Source organism: Monodon monoceros, unplaced genomic scaffold, assembly GCF_005190385.1.
Source record: "Monodon monoceros isolate NGI ecotype Baffin Bay Population unplaced genomic scaffold, NGI_Narwhal_1 Super_Scaffold_18, whole genome shotgun sequence".
Taxonomy (NCBI): domain Eukaryota; kingdom Metazoa; phylum Chordata; class Mammalia; order Artiodactyla; family Monodontidae; genus Monodon; species Monodon monoceros.
The window spans coordinates 48,874,610-48,896,854 of NW_021703774.1; the positions used below are offsets into that span (position 1 = coordinate 48,874,610).

At 34.8% G+C, this 22,245-nt stretch overlaps 1 protein-coding gene across 4 annotated transcripts in view; it reads right to left on the reverse strand.

Moving 5' to 3' along the window:
- The window catches only part of AXDND1 (axonemal dynein light chain domain containing 1), an 82,455-nt gene that overhangs the window by 28,744 nt on the left and 31,466 nt on the right, over positions 1–22,245 (reverse strand). For 3 of the 4 annotated variants that reach the window (XM_029231132.1, XM_029231130.1, XM_029231131.1), the window contains exons 12-20: positions 21,591–21,711; positions 17,610–17,711; positions 16,284–16,447; positions 14,677–14,752; positions 12,204–12,438; positions 11,002–11,203; positions 10,106–10,199; positions 4,563–4,762; positions 3,619–3,715 (exon numbers count right to left, since the gene is read on the reverse strand). In XM_029231132.1, the coding sequence (XP_029086965.1) occupies positions 3,619–3,715; positions 4,563–4,762; positions 10,106–10,199; positions 11,002–11,203; positions 12,204–12,438; positions 14,677–14,752; positions 16,284–16,447; positions 17,610–17,711; positions 21,591–21,711 (1,291 nt within the window). The remainder of the gene's footprint in view (positions 1–3,618; positions 3,716–4,562; positions 4,763–10,105; positions 10,200–11,001; positions 11,204–12,203; positions 12,439–14,676; positions 14,753–16,283; positions 16,448–17,609; positions 17,712–21,590; positions 21,712–22,245) is intronic. The other variant, XM_029231133.1, reaches the window with a different exon arrangement.

Below are 22,245 nucleotides of genomic sequence, written 5' to 3' on the forward strand. Positions count from 1 at the left end.
CTTATACCTGAATAGCTCTATCTTTGTAATTTAAAACTTTCCCAGAAACCTAAATGGCTTCACTGGTGAATTCTGCCAAACATTTAAGGAAGAAATAATTCTAAACAAATTGCTCTATAAAATAGATGAGTAAAAAACACTTCCCAACTCATTCTAAGAGGATAACATTACCCTAATCAAAACCAAACACTGATATTCAAAAACAAAACAAAACTACATTATCAATATCCTTCATGAAAATCAATGTAAAAATTCTACAAAGAACTTCAACCAACTGCATTTAGTAATATATAAAAAGATAGTACATCATGATCAGGTGGGGTTTATCCCCGGAATGCAAGGTTGGTTTAACATTTAATTCAAAAATCAATCAATGTAAGTCATATTAAAAGATTAGAAAAGACAACTTATTGAACATCTCAGTAGATGCAGGAAAAGGATTTGATAAAACCCAACATTCATTTCTGACTTTAAAAAGTTTTTCAGCAAACATGGAATGAAAATAAAACTTCCTTAATATGATAAAGGGCATCTATGAAAAGCCTATACTGCCCATTATACTTAAAGATGACAGAATAAATACTTTTCCACTAAGATGTAACAAGGCAAGGATGTCTGTTCTTATCACTTTTACTCAGTCTGGTACTGGAGAGTCTAGTTAATACAATAAGGTAAGAAAAAGAAATTAAAGGCATGTAGATTAAAAAGGAAGAAATAAAACTGTCCCTATCTGCAGATAACATAATTATGTACACAGAAAATTCTAAGGAATCTGAAAAAAAAAACTTCTTAGCAGGAATAAGTGAGTTCAGTAAGGTCACAAGATATGAAAAAATATATTTTAAAAGTCAGTGATACAACGTTCATTGCAGCACTATTTACAATAGCCAAGACATGGAAGTAACCTAAATGTTCATCGACACAGGAATGGATAAAGAAGATGTGGTACATATGTACAGTAGAATATTACTTGGCCATAAAAAAGAACAAAATAATGCCATTTGCAGGAACATGGATGGACCTAGTATCATACTATGTGAAGTAAGTCAGACAGAGAAAGACAAACATCATATGATATCACTCATACGTGGAATCTGATTTTTAAAAAATGATACAAATGAATTTATTTACAAAACAGAAAGTCAGAAAGAGAAAAACAAATGGCCAAGAAACAGTCTTACAGATATCGAAAACAAACTTATGGTTACCAAAGGGGAAATATGGGGGGGAAGGAAAAATCAGGAGCTTGGGATGAACATACACAAACTACTTTATACCAGATAGATAACCAACAAGGACATGCTATATAGCACTGAGAACTCTACTGAATATGCTGTGATAACCTATAAGAAAAAAGAATCTAAAAAAGAATGAATACATGTATAACTGAATCACTTTGCTGTACACCTGAAACTAACACAACAGTGTAAATCAACTATACTCCAATAAAATTAAAATGTTTTAAAAATCAATGATAATTCTGTGTTAGCAAAGAATAATCAGAAATTGATACTACAGAAGAATATAATTTGTAACAGTACCAAAATATGAAATACATAGGGACAAATCTTACGAAAGATATATAAGACCTGTACACTGAAACTACAAAATTTTGTTGAAAGAAATAAAGAAGGACTTAAGTAAATGAAGAAATATACCATATTCGCAGACTCAAAGACTCAATACTGTTAAGATGTCAATTCTCCACAAACTGATCAATAGATAAAATGTAATCATAATAAAAATCCCAATAGGCTTTTTTTGAAAAATTGGTAAGCTAATTTTAAAAACTTTAAATATGGGAAGCAAAGGACCTAGAACAGCCTGGTCAAACTTGAAAAAGAACAAATTTGGAGGATTTACATTACCTAATCTCAAAACTTATTTTAAAACTACAGTAATCAAGACAGTTTGATAATGGTGACAATGTTGACACAAAGATCAACAGAACATAACAGAATGTCCAGAATAATATGCACATGTGTACGGTCAATAGATTTTCAACAAAGATGAAAGACATCTTAATAGAGAAAGGATAGTCTTTTCAACAAACGGTGCTAAAACAATTGGATATCCAAATACCAAAAACTGAACTTCAACCCATACCTGTCAACAGATAAGAAAAAAAATGGGTCACTCAAAATGGGTCACAGATCTGAATATACAAAACCTAAAACTGTAATACTTCTAGGAGAAAATCTCCATGGTGTTACTATACAAAATTTTTCTTAGATACAACATCAAAAGCAAGACCCATAAAAGAAAAAAAATGATTGATTGAACTTCATCAGAGTTAAGAAGTTCCCCTCTCTGAAAGATGTTAAGAGAAGAAAAGGCAAGTCACAGACTGAGAGAAAATATTTCTAAATCACATATCTGATAAAGGACTTATATCAAGAATACGTAAAGAACTCTCAAATTCAATAATAAGAAAACAAGCAAACCAATAATAAATGGCCAAAGATTTGAGCAGACATTTCACCTTTTTTCCATAAATAGTTTGTTAATTTTATTTCACTTGTAATGGTTTAAATATCTCAATTATCCACTACCCAAATTATAAAACAATTGCATTTCTTTATTTTAGCATTTTTTCCAGTTTTATTGCGATATTATTGATGTATAACATTGCATAAGTTTAATATACAACATAATGATTTGATATATGTACGTATTGCAAAATGATTACCACAACAAATTCAGTTGTTGTGGTAACATCCATTACCTCACATAGTTACATCCATTACCTCACATAGTTATAATTTTTTTTCTTGTGATGAGAACTTTTAAGATCTACCCTCTTAGCAACTTTCAAATATAACTTTCACCACAGGAGATGTAATGACAAATAAGCCCATGAAAAGATGTTTAACATCATTGATCATGAAGGAAATGCAAATTAAAACCACAATGGCATATCGCTACCCACTTATTGGAATGTCTAAAATTGAAATCACTGACCATATCAAGTGTTGGTGAGGATGTGAAGCAACTGGAACTCTCATACACTCCTGGCAGGAATGTAAAATGGTTTAACCACTTTGGAAGACAGTTTGAGTTTCCTAAGAAGCTAAAAATACATGCCATATGACTTAGCCATTCCATTTCTAGATACTTATTTAAGACAAATGAAAGCAATGCACATGTACAAGGATAAGCATTGAAGTTTTGCTTGTAATAATAAAAAAATTGAAACAATTCAAACGTTCATCAATAGAGAATGGTTGATAAATAAACTGTGTATATCCGTAGAATGAAATACTGCTCAGCACTAAAAAGCATGAACTTTTGATAAAAGCAACAATATGTGTGAATCTCAAAATAATTATGCTTAGTCAAAGAAGTCAGACAAATAAAGTGTACATTCCATATGATTCCATTTATAAAATGAAAACTAATCTTTGGTGTTAGAAAGTGGATCAGACATTGCCTCGGGACAGGACGAGGCTGCAAGGAGAGATTAAAAAGGGGTACAAGGAAACTTTGAGTTTGTTGGATATGTACTTTTTTAAATCATAGTGATTATTTTACAGGTGTACGCGCAGTTTGTTGTAAGTCAATTAAACCTAAAAAGTCTACTTAAAACAAACAAAAGTAAGAGGAATACAGAGTTATTACCTTCATCTTATCCAGTTCATTAAGTTCCTTAGTAGGATTTTTTCCTAAGTGACCTGCTTTACTCAGAGCCATAGCTGTTACCATCTCTTTGCAACAACTGGAAAAAAAAAAAGAGCACACATACATTTTATTGTTGGTTCCTCTCCTAAGTCCAGATACAGTGGAAGTTTCCCATAATAAAGCTACTGACTGACCAGAGAATAATTTGTTTCTTGCTCAGTTTCTCACTCTTGTCCTCTTCCTCCCCTCCCTTCCCATCACCCTTGACCACTGGTAACACTGAATGCAAATGAAGGGGAAACTGGCTAGATTGTAAAAGCTACTTCCCGAATTTGAAGTAATCATAGTGACAGTATGCTTCCTAGTTAATGAATTACAATTTTTATAGACATCTTCTTTATTTGACAGGAATCTTCTAGCTTTTCAGATATAAGACTTTTTTCAGTTTTTGTTTTTTTAAGAGATGTTTTGGTTGGTGTTTAGTGAAATATGTAAAAGTATACCTTTAGCTTTGCATGGAATTACACATGCAAGTTATACCTACTCCCCCACAGTAGGTGCAAAAATGCAAGATGCGACTTATTTATGCAAGTAAGTGATTTGTTTTGTTTTGTTTACTAATTCTCACTCCCACATACATATACACTTCCCATCCTGCCTATGCTAACATTGTTTTCAAAGGAATTCTAAAGCCATTAAGAAAACACCAAAATCTCATATTCCAACATGGCAGTGTTGAAGCTAGTTTAAAAACCGAACTAGCATTTCTTTCAAGGTTTTAAAACAATATTTTATTGCTGCTACTTAACTGACCTTCTTTCCTCTGCTCTTTTTTTCCTTAATTTTTATTATAGTTGATTTACAATGTTGCTTTAGTTTCTCCTCTGTTTTATGTCACATTTAATCTTCAAAAGGGAAGTAATAAAATAACCAGATAGTTTCACCTGCTCAAATAGATGGAATATCGGGACAACAATTTTGCCAGGGCAATCGCATCTAGCTCCAACTTGGCAATTCCTAGGTCACGTTTTTCAGCACTTTCCTCCTCCAACTTTATGACAGTATCTGGATCAGGAAAGTCAGGTACCATTAAGATCAGAAAATTTACCATCCATTGAATCATGGGTATATGCAATTCATCCATCTGTTTAAAAAAATGATTATAATACAAATGACCCATTTAAAATAAATGGAACAGTAAAAACCATATAAAAACAGAACTGATCAAACCTGTGTCCAATTTTCAACAACACTATTATTCTTAATGAAATCAAATCATCACTACTCAACTACTGTAACCTTACTTTCTTTTGCTCACTATACTACATTAAACTACCCTCTTCTTTAGCTTGGTGAAGCATATTAACCAGTTAAGGCCACAGTTCCCACCAGTGTACACCAAGGCATCCCAGGGCTTCACAGTGAGCTCTCAAGGATGCCATGGGATTTTAAATTCTTGAGGGAGATAATAATGATATGTGACACCTGTCAGACATAGCATGAATTTGACATGATTCACAGTTTCAACCTTAGATACACTGTATCACTTTTGATGACACCATATCTTTGAAAGCTGGTTTTATTGGTGGTTGTGTGATTAAAAACAATTACTGTGTGAAAATCAAGGTGGGACAGGAAGTGAGGATGGCAATGTCCAATCTGATTTCAAGGTTAGAGAGGTTTTACAGTGCAAAAGTATATACATTCCATTAGTAAGTAATTTTGATTAAATGAGAATAAAAGGATTTTTTAAGTGGAGGCGGGGAGATGAGTGAAATAGGTGAGGAAGATTAAGAAGTAAAAACTTCCAGTCATGAAATAAATAAGTCACGGGGATATAATGTGTAGCATAGAGAATATAGTCAATAATATTGTAATACTTTGTATTGTGACAAATGGTAACTGAATTTATCATGGTGATCATTTTGTAATGTATAAAAATATCAAATCACTGTGTTGTACACCTGAAACTAATATTTTAAGTCAATATACCTCAATTAAAGATTAATTAATAAAAGGGTTTTTTCTTTCAATGAAGCTAAACTGAGACACATTAAATTTTACAAAGTATCTTTGGGCAAACAACAATTCCAATTAGGCAGTGCCAAACCCCAAAAATGGTTAGAGGCACTCTGTAGGTAGGAGCTAGGACAGAGATTTCTACAGAGAAGACACTAAGCAAAGCAAAGCAATTATTTAATTGGCTGTAACTTCAATGTTTGCCTTATTTAGGAAAATTTAGTTATCTGGCTGTTATGAGAGTTGTTCTTGAGTTTCATTTTTTCATATTCGAGAAGATCTAGCTGACTGTTTTAGAATTAGTTTTTCTTGAGTTTTGTTTTCTTGGATTCGAGTGCATCGACTCTGGCTTTGGTTTGCTTACACAGGTTACTAAAAGCACTAAAGCTACGTCCAATGGTCTCCTTGTTTAACTATTTTAACACGTATTATAATATTTTTCCAAAAGTTATACTAATATTTAGGACATAAATATTTAGTAAGCTGTTTCAACCTCCCTATGTAATAATAAATTGGACTGTGTGGTAATTTTTTTGGCTTGGGAGTGTGAAAATACTGGGGCACCCTTAGGCACTGAGAAGAGAGAAAGTTTGGGAACCTTCGCAAATGGCTTTTGCTGAGGCTGGGTCCCAGAAATAAGATGCAAAAAACTTTATGAAATGCAAACGTCAACCATTCTCTTCAATGCCCTATGTAGTCCCTTTCTCTGGTGAGTTTCTAAGTGTTCTTCTTGGCTTAAATATAATCTACTTTGAGAAGACTTTTTAACTTTCACTGGACTTAATTTGCTCCTTAGCCTATGTTGCTATAGTACTTTGTACATATCTCTATTATAATTGTTTGCATATCTGTTTCCTCATTTAGTCTGTGAGTCTTTTTAAGGCATGGACCATCATTTTATCCCTCAATACCACACACAGTACTTAGCAGGGAGTAAGTGCTTAATAAATGTTTGCTAAATTAATGAATAAAAATGAAGCTTGGTAGTCTATCCTTGTACTAAAACCCAAACTTCCTGCCTCAAAAGAAAAGGCCATAAACGACCTAAAGCAATCTTTTTTTAAAAATAAATTTATTTTATTTATTTATTTTTGGCTGCGTTGGGTCTTCATTGCTGTGCACGGGCTTTCTCCAGTTGCAGCGAGTGGGGGCTACTCTTCACTACGTTGCACGGGCTTCTCATTGCGGTGGCTTCTCCTGTTGAGCACGGGCTCTAGGCGTGCAAGTTTCAGTAGTTGTGGCATGCAAGCTCAGTAGTTGTGGCTCACAGGCTCTAGAGCACAGGCTCAGTAGTTGTGACTCATGGGCTTAGCTGCTCTGTGGCATGTGGGATCTTCCCGGCCCAGGGATCGAACTCGTGTCCGCTGCATTGGCAGGTGGATTCTTAACCACTGTGCCACCAGGGAAGTCCCTAAAGTAATCTTGATTAGTGTATTTTTACACCTGAATTAACACGTCAGGAAAAGGGCAACTCTTCCTGAGAAAGAGTTTAAAAAACCACTACCTTCTTTCCACAAGCCAAAGATATTTTCCCCACTAAGCCCCTGCTGCTACTCAATTACATTAATTCTTCTTAGATAATTAATTAATTCTCTAAACTGTTCTTTCATATACCAATGGCCTGGATGATACTGTCATTGAAATAACTCTCATTTTCGCTTACAAAAAATATTAATAAATCCTTAAACCACCCCTGTGAAATAAACACAAATATGTGTTATCTTCATTTCATAGTTATATTAGAGAGATTAAATGGTAGAGTCAAGGTCATGCAATAGGTCATAGGTGAATTTAAAATTAGAATCAAAATAAACACACTTTCACTAAGATATGGAATCATTCTCTTTAATTAGATGGAGAGTGAAAATGATAATTTTTATAATAAACCAGAGATTTACTGTGATTCTGATATAAAATTCTTAAGAGAAACTTTAAGATGAAGTGTTTTTTTTATAAAACGGCTTGTTTCAAATTTACTAATCTTTTCAGGGGTGGCAAGTGGCAACATAGCCATCTCCTAGCTGATATAAAAAAAAAAATCACACTTAATTTTTCCCTTCAAAATACAATTGATGTTTAACAATGAGTAAAAGAAATTTACATTATGGAGCAGTCATTTTGAAAATGGAGAGTTGGAAGGATTTCCATCTTGGTATGATTTTGTTGCTGAAAATGATATATAGCTTACTTTTAAAAACTCTCAAATTTATATACTTGAAAATCTGGAAATATGTTTCTAATTCTTTTAAAATCTTACAAATAAAGTGTATCAATTGGTTGGGGACCTTTTGTTAGAAATGCTACATTGCCTAATGTTTATAAGAACAACTGATTGACATTATAGTAGATGGAAAATTTTACTAAACAATTTGTTTTAAATCTTTACATAACTGATTGATGGAATTGAAAAATGAGCATTATTTAATAAATACAGCCAATAATGCACTTCTTCAATTTGCATTGTTCTTTTGTGAGCTATTATTTCAGCAATGACAGTCCTTAAAAACAAGTAACAAAGTAAACTGAACTTAGGAGCAGAACTTCAAATGGCTTTATCACTAAGTATTAACCTGTGATTGTAAAAAAATTATGAAGCCTGTTCAATCACATCAGTTTTTTTAAAACCATTACTAAAAATTATTTTAAATATTATGCATTTCATTTGTTTTGACTATTTGTTTTTATTTTATAATGTACCAAAAAGGTTAAGAGAGAAATTCTCATAAGTAATTTAGAAACAACTTGTTCAAAGATTTTTTGCTGATAGAGATACATGATAAAAAAATATTTGAAGATCACTGTTTTAGACTGCCAAGCAGCACAGGTTAGATGGAGTAAAGGTAGAAAGAAAAAAACAAAACAAAACCAAAAAATCAGGAAGAAAATGTATCAGACAGGAAAATGAATGGTGGGTTAAAAAAAGATAAACGTTTCCATTTTTAAATACTTATACCAGTTAATATGGATGCACACAGTTCCTCAAGGAATGTATAATCTTGCAAGTTTTCTACGCAGCTTAACTATATTATAATGCTGTAGTGTTAAAATAGAGAAGTATATAAAATATAAAAATGAGAAGTATATAAACGTACTTTCTAAATAATCCTATATTATAAAAATTGAATTCCACAATATTAAAAATTGAGAATATGATTCCCCGGAGATAATCCCCAATGCTAAACTGAGTATCCAATGGTAAACTTACCGAAGAAGGGGTTAATGTAGTAACACCATAAAACATCAACAATGCTGGAATGTTCTGTTACTTCATTCGAAAAATATTTATTGAGTTCCACTATGTGAGAGGCACTCCCCTACCCTTTTTCTTCTTAATTTTGGTTGTGTTCTAAGTCATAGAAATTTCTCCCAAACCTGGGGATCCCCTGGATCCATACTTCCAGTCTTAACATATTTGCTCCTCAACTCTTGATGTCTCTATGTTCACAACATGCTCATAGACTGTGATATAATGCTTCATAAGTAGTATTCCCATACAACATGCTGATCTCTGCCTTTCAAATTCCCAATTTAAGCAATATTAAAATTAATTAAATTCATTTTGTAAGGACAAATATTAAGTTTACTTATAATAAGAGATTCCTGTATAAATTTAGATTATAATTAAGACTAGGAAGTGGGAGTAAATGTAAAAAACTAAGACATCCTTTGGAAATTATTATTTCATGCTGTGCTAGTTAAGAATTCCACAGGTTTAGTTCTTCAGAACTGCAGGACAATTCCCTATTTGTTCAAATAACTGTAGACCAATAGTATTGTAGAATGTTGTCTTTCTTCTTAGAAACATGTTTCCATCATCCCTTCAGTCAGTCAAGGGCACCAACATAAATTCTTAAAATGATTAATGCTATTGAGGGAAAATTTTTTTGGTATACTGAGTAAAGAGTAAAGATAATAATTAGATCTCAAAAACTTTTGATCATCTGTGAAGCTTCATTCCAAAGGCTGGAACATACCGCAGTTAAAAATCCACTGAGGGTCTCCCTGGTGGCGCAGTGGTTGAGAATCTGCCTGCCAATGTAGGAGACACGGGTTCGAGCCCTGGTCCGGGAAGATCCCACGTACCGCGGAGCAACTGGGCCCATGTGCCACAACTAGTGAGCCTGCGTGCCACAACTGCTGAAGCCTGCACGCCTGGAGCCTGTGCTCCACAGCAGGAGAGGCCACGGCAATGAGAAGCCCACACAGGGGAGAGTAGCTCCCGCTCGCCACAACTAGAGAAAGCCTGCGCATAGCAACAAAGACCCAACGCAGCCAAAAATAAATAAATAAAATGAATAAATTCATTTAAAAAATCCACTGAAAATCATTTCAGTAATTATATTATATAAGTTCCCATTTTTCCCTCCCAACCTCCTGCTTCAATTGGATAGGCATGACTTGGTTTTTCCTTGAAGAAAACTCCCAGCCAAGGCAAAAAATAATCTAACAAATTCCTACAAGTACATACTTGGCGCTGAAGTTCCATGTTACCATTGTTAACTTCATTGCCTATCTTCAAAAGCCACTGCTGAATCATGTTAAATATATGTGTTTGGAGTACCCTGAAGGAAAAAGCAAGTAAAATAAAGACAAGTGACTTACTTAAGAGTATGAAAGTAACTATTGGATAAAAGAAAGGTTTTATTTGGCTGGGCCTAGTAAACTTCAGTGTGTACAACTGTTTGAGAGCTCAGAGAAAGGTGAATCAAATCCTTGAATTATCTTGTAGAATGGCTACTCACTGACAGCCTTCCTAACCTCACGAGGGTTAGGTGTAATGCACTCTGGACAATGTAGACCTTACTTTCAGTGTTAGACCTCTACTGTAAAGACTTATTACACTCAATCCCTTTACATTTACTTCTAGACCACTGAGGCCACAAAATGAGAAGAATGAGTTTTAAAATCCTCTCAAGAGCTCAACTTCCAACATGACAGTGGGAGGAGAAAAGGTGACCCACTCTCCAGTGAAATTAGTGAAAATTACTAAAACAAAACAAAAACCATTGAAAGCTTCTGGAAATGGTTCTAAGGACAAATAGCAACTGAAGAAACTTATATTCAAGACAATTTATGAAGATTCAGTAGGAAAGGCAAGAGTCTATGGTATTTGAACCGAAACTACTCCCGCTCTTCCCCTTCTCAGCTCAGGGAGGCAGAAACTCCACCCTAGACTGCTGTAGTTAAGAACCCAGGACTCCCTCACCCTCCAGCTCCCAGTCAGATGGCTTTCTTACTTGGAGGAAGAGGATGTCAAAGTTTTTTATCTGACCCCAAATACCCATTGCTGAGGCAAAGTACTGAGAAAATGCAGTTGAGACGTGGGGATTCCCTTCTACCCAGCAGAGAGCTATGGGAACTTACGAGCCAGAATCCACATCTATGTACTGCGGAACAGTACCAATAACGTTTAACGATGCATCCAACTGAGATCTCATTTCATTAATTTTTTCATTAAGTCCCTCCCATTCTTCAAGAAGCAGTTCAGGAAACTCCAGCAGGCTTTCCAACTTGAAAGAACAGAATTCAAGAGAACTAACCAAACTTGGAAGAATTTTAGAGATACCTGGAAAAGTGAGAAAAGCATTAACTTTTAGAAGTATTTGTAAGTCTACTATCAATAGTAAATTATGAAATACTCATGGGCAGGGGCATATCTTTTTCCATTTTCTTATTATCCTACAGCTTGCCTAGCAGAGAATCTTGCAAAGAGTAGTTCCTAAATAAATATTTAGTGAATAAAAACTATGTAATCAGTGCTTTTCTGACTGATGGACTATTTCGTTGATAACAGTTTTTACTCTGTCTTCTCTTCTCAGCTGAGAATGAAACGCATTAAACGCAGAAACCATGAACTGCAGTTCCTGTTAAAGGTATTAATTCACTGAGTTATCCTGTTAAGAAGACAATGATGAAAAACAGCTTCTTCATGATTATAAGATAGTTAATAACAGAAACTAGAACAGATATAGTTCCTGAGTCATTTTTTAAGTCATTGTTCAGGTTTACCTGAAGTTTATAGTTTTGCTCTGAATAAGTATCAAGTTTGGATTCTAATTTTTGACTGATTCACTGTGATATCATGGCAAAATACCCTCTCTATACTTTTGTCTAAACTAATTTGCAAAGTAAGAAATGAAAATGCTCCCATCTCAGAGATATATAAAGAGAAGTAATTTAAAACAAACTTTTTCTTGTCCTTGATGAAAATATTCTCACTACCTTCATCAGTAAACTTCAGTCTTTCAGGAGTATTCAAAATGATTTGTTAATTTCACTCTCATTCATCATTTTGACTTCCTCTTTTATTTTAAATCATTTACCACTTGGTTGCATATGTCTGTGAATATACTAAAAATCATCAAATTGTATAAATAGATGAATTGTACTGTATATGACTTATATCTCAATAAAGTGATGCTCCACGCTTTATTTTCCTTGATTTTAAAAACTATATGTATTATTTTGTTTTTAATATTAATTGTATTGAAAATAATAATTACTATTAAAATGCTTTCTATTGTCAAGCCATCTCATTATCATTATCATTGTTTTTTTTCCCTTACCATTATCCCCATTTATTCTTATTTCAAATTCTTTGTAGAGTCTTCCTGTACTTTTCACAATTTCCTCCATGTGCTTCTGCTCTGGTGGTAACTTTCCCTCCATATTTTTATGGCGACTAAATATCCCAAGCCCAATATCTGCCCAGCTTTCCTGTAAATGTTTAATAATCTTGAGACAATCATATTTTGACACTAGAAGATCCCCAGAAAATTTGTCTTTGTCTTCAGTCAACATCTAGAGAGTGAAAGGGGGATGAGGAAATTAGCACATTATTCACTGATTTCATCAAAGTCTACTCAGGTGACTCCTAAATATTTTGGAATTACATATCTTATTATTATTTGTCATACCATTTCTTCATATGACATATATTTTATTTTCAAAGTTAAAGTGAATTTTAATCAATTTTGATATTCTGTAAGATAATCCATAGTTTACCAGGGATGAAAATAATTATATTAAATCCTATATAGGTAAAAAAATTAGAGATAGGCAATTAAGTCTCAGAGAGCTGAGCATTTTTAATTACTATTTGCTTTGGTAAGGATGTAATATTTCTGTTTACATGATCCCCACTAAACTGGGAAAGTTCATAGAATGTATAGGTTTTCATTTATCTTTTTAATCCCAAGTCCAAGTACTATATCTGACATATCAATAAATATTTGTGGAAAAAATAAAGGGCAACCTATATACAAAGCCTGCCACTATTTGTGACTCAGATAATGGAAACAAATCACCCACACTTATCAGTAATCAGTATAGGGAAGCACTGTAGCAGAGCAATTAAGGGTAAGAATTTTGGAATTGGAGAGACATGGACTCAAATTCTGACTCAGCCATTTACGATTTACAGATAACTAAGGCAAGTTAACATTTCTAACCTTCAATTTCCACATCTGTGAGATGGGGATTATAAAACCTGCCTCATGTGGATGCTATGAAGAATAAGTAAAGCAACATGTGGAAAGCACCTTCAGCCTGACAAGTTAATGAATGAGAATTATTATTATTCCTACTAAAAAAAGAAGCATGATTTTTTTCAATTTTATCTATGCAATGTCAAACAGAAAAACAGTAAAAAAAAAAAAAAGTCACTAAACTAGCTACGTTTTATATATGACAACAAACATCTTTAATTCTTAGAATATTCTGCTCAAATCATTCCAAAAGAAAAGAAAATGGTTTCCTGGGATCTGGATGAGATTTAATTAGGTCATGAGTTTGATGTTCACATTGGAGGATTTCAATATCATATATTTTCCCTTGTCAGACTACTATAACATGATAGTAATTTGATTAATGAAACCTATTTTCAAAGTTTGAACCCTTTTAAAAAGATGTTATTAATAAACAAAGTGTGATATATACATACAATGGGATATGATTCGACCTTAAGAAGGAAGGAAATTCCGATATATGAGGCAACATGGATGAACCTTATGGATATTATGTTGAAAGGAATAAGTCAGTCACAAAAGGACTAATTCTATATGATTTCATTCATATGAGGTTGCCTAGAGTAGTCAAATTTATAAAGACAGAAAGTAGAATCGTGGTTGCCAGGGGCTGGGAGGAGGAGGAAATGGGGAGTTATTGTTTGTTTAATGGGTAGAGTTTCAGTTCAGGAAGATAAAAAAGTTCTGGACATGAATGGTGGTGATGGTTGCACAACAATGTGAATGTACTTAATGCCACTGAACTGTACTCTTAAAAATGATTAAAATTTTATGTTATGAATATTTTACCACAATTTTTTTAAAAGATGTTATTAATTTTAAAAGTCCAATTTGTCCTAAAGAAAAAAGCCAGGTAGGGACTTCCCTGGTGGCTGGGAATCTGCCTGCCAATGCATGGGTCACGGGTTCAATCCCTGGTCCAGGAAGATCCCACATGTCGTGGAGCAACTAAGCCCATGTGCCACAACTCCTGAGCCTGTGCTCTAGAGCCCGCAGGCCACTACTACTTAAGCCCTTGTGCCTAGAGCCCGTGCTCCACAACAAGTGAAGCCACCGCAATGAGAAGCCCACGCATCACAACGAAGAGTAACCCCTGCTCGCCACAACTAGAGAAAGCCTGCATGCAGCAATGAAGACCCAAAGCAGCCAAAAATAAAATAAATAAATAAATAAATTTATTTTAAAAAAAGAAAGAAAAAAGCCAGGTACATGAGAGGCACAGATGTTACTTATGTCTGACAATTAGATGAAAGAATCAGAACTACCCTAACTGCCACCCAAGTATCTTTTCCCAATTTTTTTCTGGCAGCCTAACTTTGACTCAAAAATCTAAACTAGAACTGAAAATAGAATCTTTAAGAGTATTTTTAAAAGCCCCTGTAGTCTTGATGCTTTCCTTATCTTTCGTAAAACCTAGTATGGCATTTTTAAAGGATGAGATCAGTTGTAGGTGAAGAGTGACAAGTTTACAAACAGCATTTTGATTACCAAGCTGTTTACTAGAAAGTCTTACCTTTTGCCACTGCTTGAAGTCTGGAACAACTGATTCAAATCTATTTTCTTTACTACGGGATAAAATGTCTTTTCCACTGAAAGAAGGAAAAAGAGCAAAAGCATAGTCTCATAACAAGGTATAAACAAAGAAAATCATGAATCCACACATTTATAACAAGTAATAATATGTTTCTCCCGGATGATTTTCCCAAAAGCCTTTCAGGTTCAGCCTCTCCCTCACAGGCATTTATTTTTAAATTTACAAATATAAATATAAATTCAGACCCTAATCAGACCTGAGTAAGCAAGTTACAGGGTCAGAGGCCATGACAGTATTAAAAGAGTGGTCTCTGGGTCCTCAGCACCCAAAATTAGGTCATCATAAGAATGATTCCTGCTGAACACAGCAGCCAAAACAATATATAAATAGAAAGGAAGCCTAAAGAACAATTTAAACTCAACATTTAGGTCAGGAGCCCCAACTTCTGTTAAGAGTTTCCTTTAATATCTTTTGAAGCCTCACAAGGAGAAAGCTCTTGATAAAGAAGTTCCTGAGGAGAAAGGGAGAAGGGAACCACTGCCACCTGTGCTCCTCTCCCAGCTGAGCGTCAACACACAGTAGAAGCAGGCAATGGCGGCAGCAACCAGCTTGGATATGTACCAGCTTCAGCTTCCACAACTTCCAAATCTACTCACTGGGAAACCTCTTAGAGCAGGTTTAGATCCAGGCAGGTTAGGTTTAGATCCCAGCCTCCAGGATCTAATGCCTGATGATCTCAGCTGGAGCGGATGTAATAATAATAGAAATAAAGTGCACAATAAATGTAATGCTCTTGAATCATCCCGAAATCATCCCTCCCAACCAGTCCGTGGAAAAACTGTCTTCTACAAAACCGGTCCCTGGTGCCAAAAAGGTTGCGGACAGCTGTCTTAGAGGATGTGAAAAACTGAAACCGCTCTTCTCAATTTGAAATGGAAATGGTACTTAAATGTGTTTCCTCAACAGATGAAGCATCTTAAAGTTTAAAAAACAAAAAAAAACTTTAGAAATCACTGAGTCCAGCCTGCATTCAAAGTACGGATTCCCACTAACCTTGGCTGTGATGTAGTCATCCAGCCTCCAATTAACTACTTTGTTAATTAACAAAGGAAGGCAGCTTCTTCCATTATCAAATTTCTCTAATTGTTACAAGATATGATATCCAATCAGAATCAACCTCTTTATAACTGCCAGTCATTGATTCCACTTCTCGGCACATGCACTATGCTACAGAATTTGCAGATGGATCCAGATATTCAAGTTTGCCAAGAGTAACGACATAAGTTGACTTGATTTTAAAAAGAGAGTAAAGAGAAGAAAACAACAAGAGTTGGACTTAAGTGGAAGTAGCAGCAGTTGGGTACAGGGATCAAGATGATCAGAGATGATTAGAACTAGAAACTGCAAGACCATTCAAGCTCCTAGCAGGATTGTGCCCATGTAAGGGCAGCTGGTTACCTCACCAAAATCAATGTTAGAGTAATTACAAGGTAAAAGAGAAACAAGGTAAAAAGAGAGGAAGAATTGGACTGAGTTATCAAACATGATGTCATATAATCAGAAAAACAAGATTCTTGGAGACCCACGTATTATTTCTGAAGAACTGCTGCCATTTGACAAGGCCATCCTTAACACTTTGCAATTTTTCTCTTGTAGACTCTTCATTTTGTTCCACTTCCTGTTTAAATTTATTCACTAAGTTTCTCCATTTCTCCGTCAACTTCTGCAACATTGCAAGGTCTGCAGTGTCCTAGATAAAATGCATGGAATTAAACCACTTATTCATTTATTCATGTAGCAAATACTTATTAGCATACACCAGGCCATTATTAATATTGCAATACTAGAGTCATATGTAGGAAATGGATCCAAAAATTGAAAAGATATTCCTTTTTCAAAATATCAGTGACACTATTACACAGTCCCTTTGGTGGCGAATTTTTCCACAATAAAAAAAGCATTAGGAACAAGATTTTTTCCTTTGCAACATGAGCCCAGTTTCCTCATAGGATTTGGCAGGCAGTGCAGTACATTGGAAAGAACAGGAATTTCAAAGCCAGACAGAACCAAATGTAAATCCTAGCCATTGACTGGCTGTATAATCTTGGGGGATATTATTTAACTTGAGATTAATTTTTCTTATCTATAAAATAAAGACTCTAATATATATCTCACAGGACTGTTATAAGAATTAAATGAAATGAGTAGTGTAAATGGTTTGGCTCTAGGAACATACTAAATGCCACTTCCTTCCTTTTCAACCTAGTGTGCTCACTGAATTGTCCCATAATATTGCACAGAATGCATCAATAATGCAATTATTTCAATGAACACAGTTACATTTTTGTTTAAGCACTATAACTCTATAAGTAACATCTGCAGTGTTATTAACTTAGACAAATTGCTTAAATTGCTGTAATTATTACAGAAGACAAATGTAAAGAAGGGCCTTTATTCACTTTTCCTTAGATTTTTCATTTTGCCGCCAATAAAGCACAAATATAAAACTACATTTAAAATTTAATCTATAAATTAGGGACTTCCCTGGTGGCGCAGTGGTTAAGAATCCACCTGTCAATGCAGGGGACACGGGTTCGGGGGGGAAGATCCCACATGCCGCAGAGCAACTAAGCCCGTGCGCCACAACTACTGAGCCTGTGCTCCAGAGCCCATGCTCCACAATAAGAGAAGCCACCGCAGTGAGAAGCCCACACACGGCAAAGAAGAGTAGCCCCTGCTGGCCACAGCTAGAGAAAGCCTGTGCACAGCAATGAAGACCCAACACAGCCAAAAGTAAATAAATTAAGTAATTAAATTTTTAAAAAATCTATAAATTAACAAAGGCTTCTTGTAGCTTCAACCCTCAACAGTTGGAGTCTCTTTTCCCATGACTTAAGTGAACTGAGCTTTACCTTAGTTGACAGCAGTATGATGAAATGCTTAGCATATTTATTCCAGCCTTTTTCATTGAGGTAAAGTCTTTTAGCCAACATGACTTTATTTCTTTCAATTACCTATTTTTAGAAAGTACTAAAATTAGGAACCTAAAACATTAACAAACCATTGTAATTTATTAAACCCAAACCAATTTCACACACCAATTTTTCACTGAATCATTAATTCAATAACAATTTCTTATTTAAATCATGAACTAGGGGCGTCCCTGGTGGCGCAGTGGTTGAGAGTCCACCTGCCGATGCAGGGGACACGGGTTCGTACCCCGGTCCGGGAAGATCCCACATGCTGCAGAGCGGCTGGGCCCGTGAGCCATGGCCGCTGAGCCTGCGCATCCGGAGCCTGTGCTCCACAACGGGAGAGGCCACAACAGTGAGAGGCCCACGTACCACAAAAAAACAAAACAAAAAAATCATGAACTAACTTGAATCATAAATTCATGTTTTCTAAAACTACTGAACTGGAACCAAATTGAACAACGTATATAGCAGAGGTTCTCAATTTTATCTCAAAACGCCTTCATACTCTTAAAAATTATTGAGAACTCCGAAGAGCTTTTGTTTATATGGATTATATCTATTGTTATTTATTGCATTGGAAAACTGAAATTATTTAAAATATGTATTTTTTAATTCACTTAAACATTAATAAGCTCATTATATATTTAACATAGTTTTTCTGAAAAATAACTACATTTTCTAAAACAAAAAAATAGTGAAAAGAACATGCAGTTTCACATTTTTACAAATCTCTTTAATGTTTGCTTTAATAGAATAGAGCTGGATTTTCATTTGCTTTTGAATTCAATCTGTTGCAATATCCCATACCATGTAGCTTCAAGAAAAATCATATCAGAATGAGAATGAAAAAGGCAGAAGATAACTCAGTGTTACAATGACACTAGTTTTCACCTCATGAAGGGTTTTATGGACCTTCAAGGAGGTCCACGGACCATACTTTGAGAACCACTGATATACTGAATCAATTATATAGGCATTCAGTGAATGACTGACTGTTCAAGACACTGTGCATATATCAGTGAACAAAGTCCTTATTTTCAGGGAGTTGACATTATAGCTGTTATTTCCTATTAGGGATGATCCAACACAAAGCCCCATTAATTCAAGGTGTTCTTCTACAGAAATCTCTTACCACTGGTCAGTTAGTTCTCTACTGTTTGAATACTTCTAGAGTGAGGGAACTCACATCTTTTTTTCTCCTACTGAACATGCTAGCTCCCAGATTTGTTTCTTTTTTCTTTTAAACTGAGGTATAGTTGATGTACAATATTATATAAGTTTCAGGTGTACAACATGGTGACAGACAGTTTTTAAAGGTTATATTCCACTTATAGTTATTATAAAATATTGGCTATATTCTCTGTGCTGTACAATGTATCCTTGTAGCTTATTTATTTTATACATAGTAGTTTGTACCTCAATCCTCTACCCTATCTTGCCCCGCCCCCTTCCCCTCTCCCCACTGGTAACTACTAGTTCGTTTTCTGTATCTGTGAGTCTGTTTCTTTTCCAGGTTTGTTTCTTATGTTATATATTTACTTTCACAGTTGTTTTCTCTGGACATGTCAATGTCCCTTTTAAAGTTCTGCATCAGAATGGAACATCTGTGTCGTAGATGAGGTCTGACTATTAAAGAGGAAAATGGTATAAAAATTTGAATCTGTTGAGGGTCATAATTTTGTTAATATTATAATTTCCAGATGTGAAATTAGGCAACCAACCAGCAAACATTTTAGAAAAATAGAACACTGTATTGTGGGACATTACTACTTTCCTAAAGCATCACTATAATTGTCCACAAGCTGCCACATTTCAAGTCAGTTGTCATCTTGGGTACCAAGGTAATAGAACCAAAGAGAGTTATCAAGTGATCGTAATACAGTTACATTATGTAAAAAAAATAAGAACCACTTTCCCTAGTTTATTAGTGTATAATTAAAGTTGAAAGTTTTAACATGTTCACAAACAACAGAAATAGAATTCTGGCTCATACTCATAGGTTCTGGTGGAAAAAAAGAGCCCTTAATTGGACAATAGCCAGCTATCCAACAGAGAATAAACAAAAGAAAACAATGTAACTTTTCCTTTTCAAGGCCCATAATAGAATAGCTGCATTATTCATCAATTAAATATACATCTTTGGGCTTCCCTGGTGGCGCAGTGGTTGAGAGTCCGCCTGCCGATGCAGGGGACACGGGTTCATGCCCCGGTCCAGGAAGATGCCACATGCTGCGGAGCGGCTGGGCCCATGAGTCATGGCCACTGAGCCTGCGTGTCCGGAGCCTGTGCTCCGAAATGGGAGAGGCCACAACAGTGAGAGGCCCGCATACCACACACACACACACACACACACACACATATATACTTCATTTTTTTAAATTTTGTCTATACGGAAACAACCTAAATGTCCATCAGCAGATGAATGGATAAAGATGTGGTACACACACACACACACACACACACACACACACACACACACATTGGAATATTACTCAGCCATTAAAAAGAACAAAATAATGCCATTTGCAGCAACATGGATGGACCTAGAGACCATGTGAAGTAAGTCAGACAGAGAAAGACAAATATCATATGACATCACTTACATATGGAATCTAAAAAAAAAAGTACAAATGAACCTATTTACAAAACAGAAATAGAGTCAAAGATGTAGAAAACAAACATGGTTACCAAGGGGGAAAGAAGGGGTGGGAAGGACAAATTGGGGGATTGGGATTGACATATACACACTACTATATATAAAACAGATAATGAATAAGAACCTACTGTATAGCACAGGGAACTCTACTCAGTACTCTGTAATGACCTATATGGGAACAGAATCTAAAAAAGAGTGGATATATGTATATGTATAACTGATTCACTTTGCTGTACAGCAGAAACTAATACATTGTAAATCAACTATACGCCAATAAAAAATTAATTAAAAAATTTAAAATTAAAAAAAATTTTTTAAAGATATATATATACACACACACAATGAAATATTACTCAGCCATTAAAAAGAATGAAATAATGCCATTTGCAGCAACATGGATGGACCTAGAGATTATCATACTAAATGAAGTAAGTCAGAAACAAAGACAAATACCACATGATATCACTTACATGTGGAATCTAAAATATGACACAAATGAACATATCTACAAAACAAAAACAGACTCACAGATATAGAGAACAGACTTGTGGTTGCCAAAGGGTAAGGGGGGTCGGGGAGGGAATGATTGGGAGTTTGGGATTAGCAGATGCAAGCTATTATATATAGGACAAATAAACAACAAGGTCCTACTGTATAGCACAGGGAACTATATTCAATATCCTCTGATAAACCAGAATGGAAAATATGAAAAACAATGTATATGTATAACTGAGTCACTTTGCTGTACAGCAGATATTAAACACAACATTGTAAATCAACTGTACTTCAATAAAAATTTAAAAATAAAATAAAATTTTGGGGACTTCCCTGGTGGTGCAGTGGTAAAGAATCCGCCTGCCAATGGAGGAGACATGGGTTCAAGCCCTGGTCCGGGAAGATCCCACATGCTGCAGAGCAATTAAGCCCATGCGCCACAACTACTGAAGCCTATGCACTCTAGGGCCCGCATGACGCAACTACTGAGCCCACGTGCTGCAACTAGTGAAGCCCACGCACCTAGAGCCCATGCTCCGCAACAAGAGAAGCCACCACAATGAGAAGCCCGCACACTGCAACAAAGAGTAGCCCCCGCTCACTGCAACTAGAGAAAGCCCACATGCAGCAATGAAGACCCAATGCAACCAAAAAAAAAGTAAAAAAAAAATTAAAATAAATAAATAAAAATTTTGTCTAGATTATTGAAACTGTAAAATGAAACTTTATCCAGCCAAAAAATAAGTTACAATTTCAGATGAACCAACCTTTACAGACAATTCATATGTGGCTGAGCTCCAGATATCTCTTTCTGCCATTAACTGTTTAATATCACTCTCCATCCTTCCTCTTTGTAACGTATATAAGTCATGATATTCTTCTACAATTCTAAAAGAAAAATTTAAAAACAGCTATATAAATACATATTTAAAAAATAATTTTGTTCTAAAGTAGGCAATTTGTTCCTTTAAAACTCATCACAAGGTAATTATGGTATAACTTCTGGATATATTAGTAACACTAATATACAGTGAAATAGAAGAAAAAATACTCACATTTCATGAATAAATCTTACAAAGGTCCTAAAGTAAAATGTTCAATATATTGTTCCCTGCTCTAAACACTTTTCATCATATTCTTCTTTATTCAGTAGAATTTTCACACCATGGTACTCCAGTGGTATAACAACACTATATCTAATGAAAAATTCTGAATACAAGTAGTAGTAATATAGCTGTTTTTCATTTTTTTTCCTCACAGAATTTAGGATTCTTTATTAAGAAGATATAAATGCACAAAGCCCAATAATTGTGAGCTACATTTTAAAATTATATATAATTAGTATAAGATTTAAAGAAATTCTCTACCAATCAACCGAAAGCTTAAGTATAATTAAGTACATTTTTCTTAAATCTTTTTTCT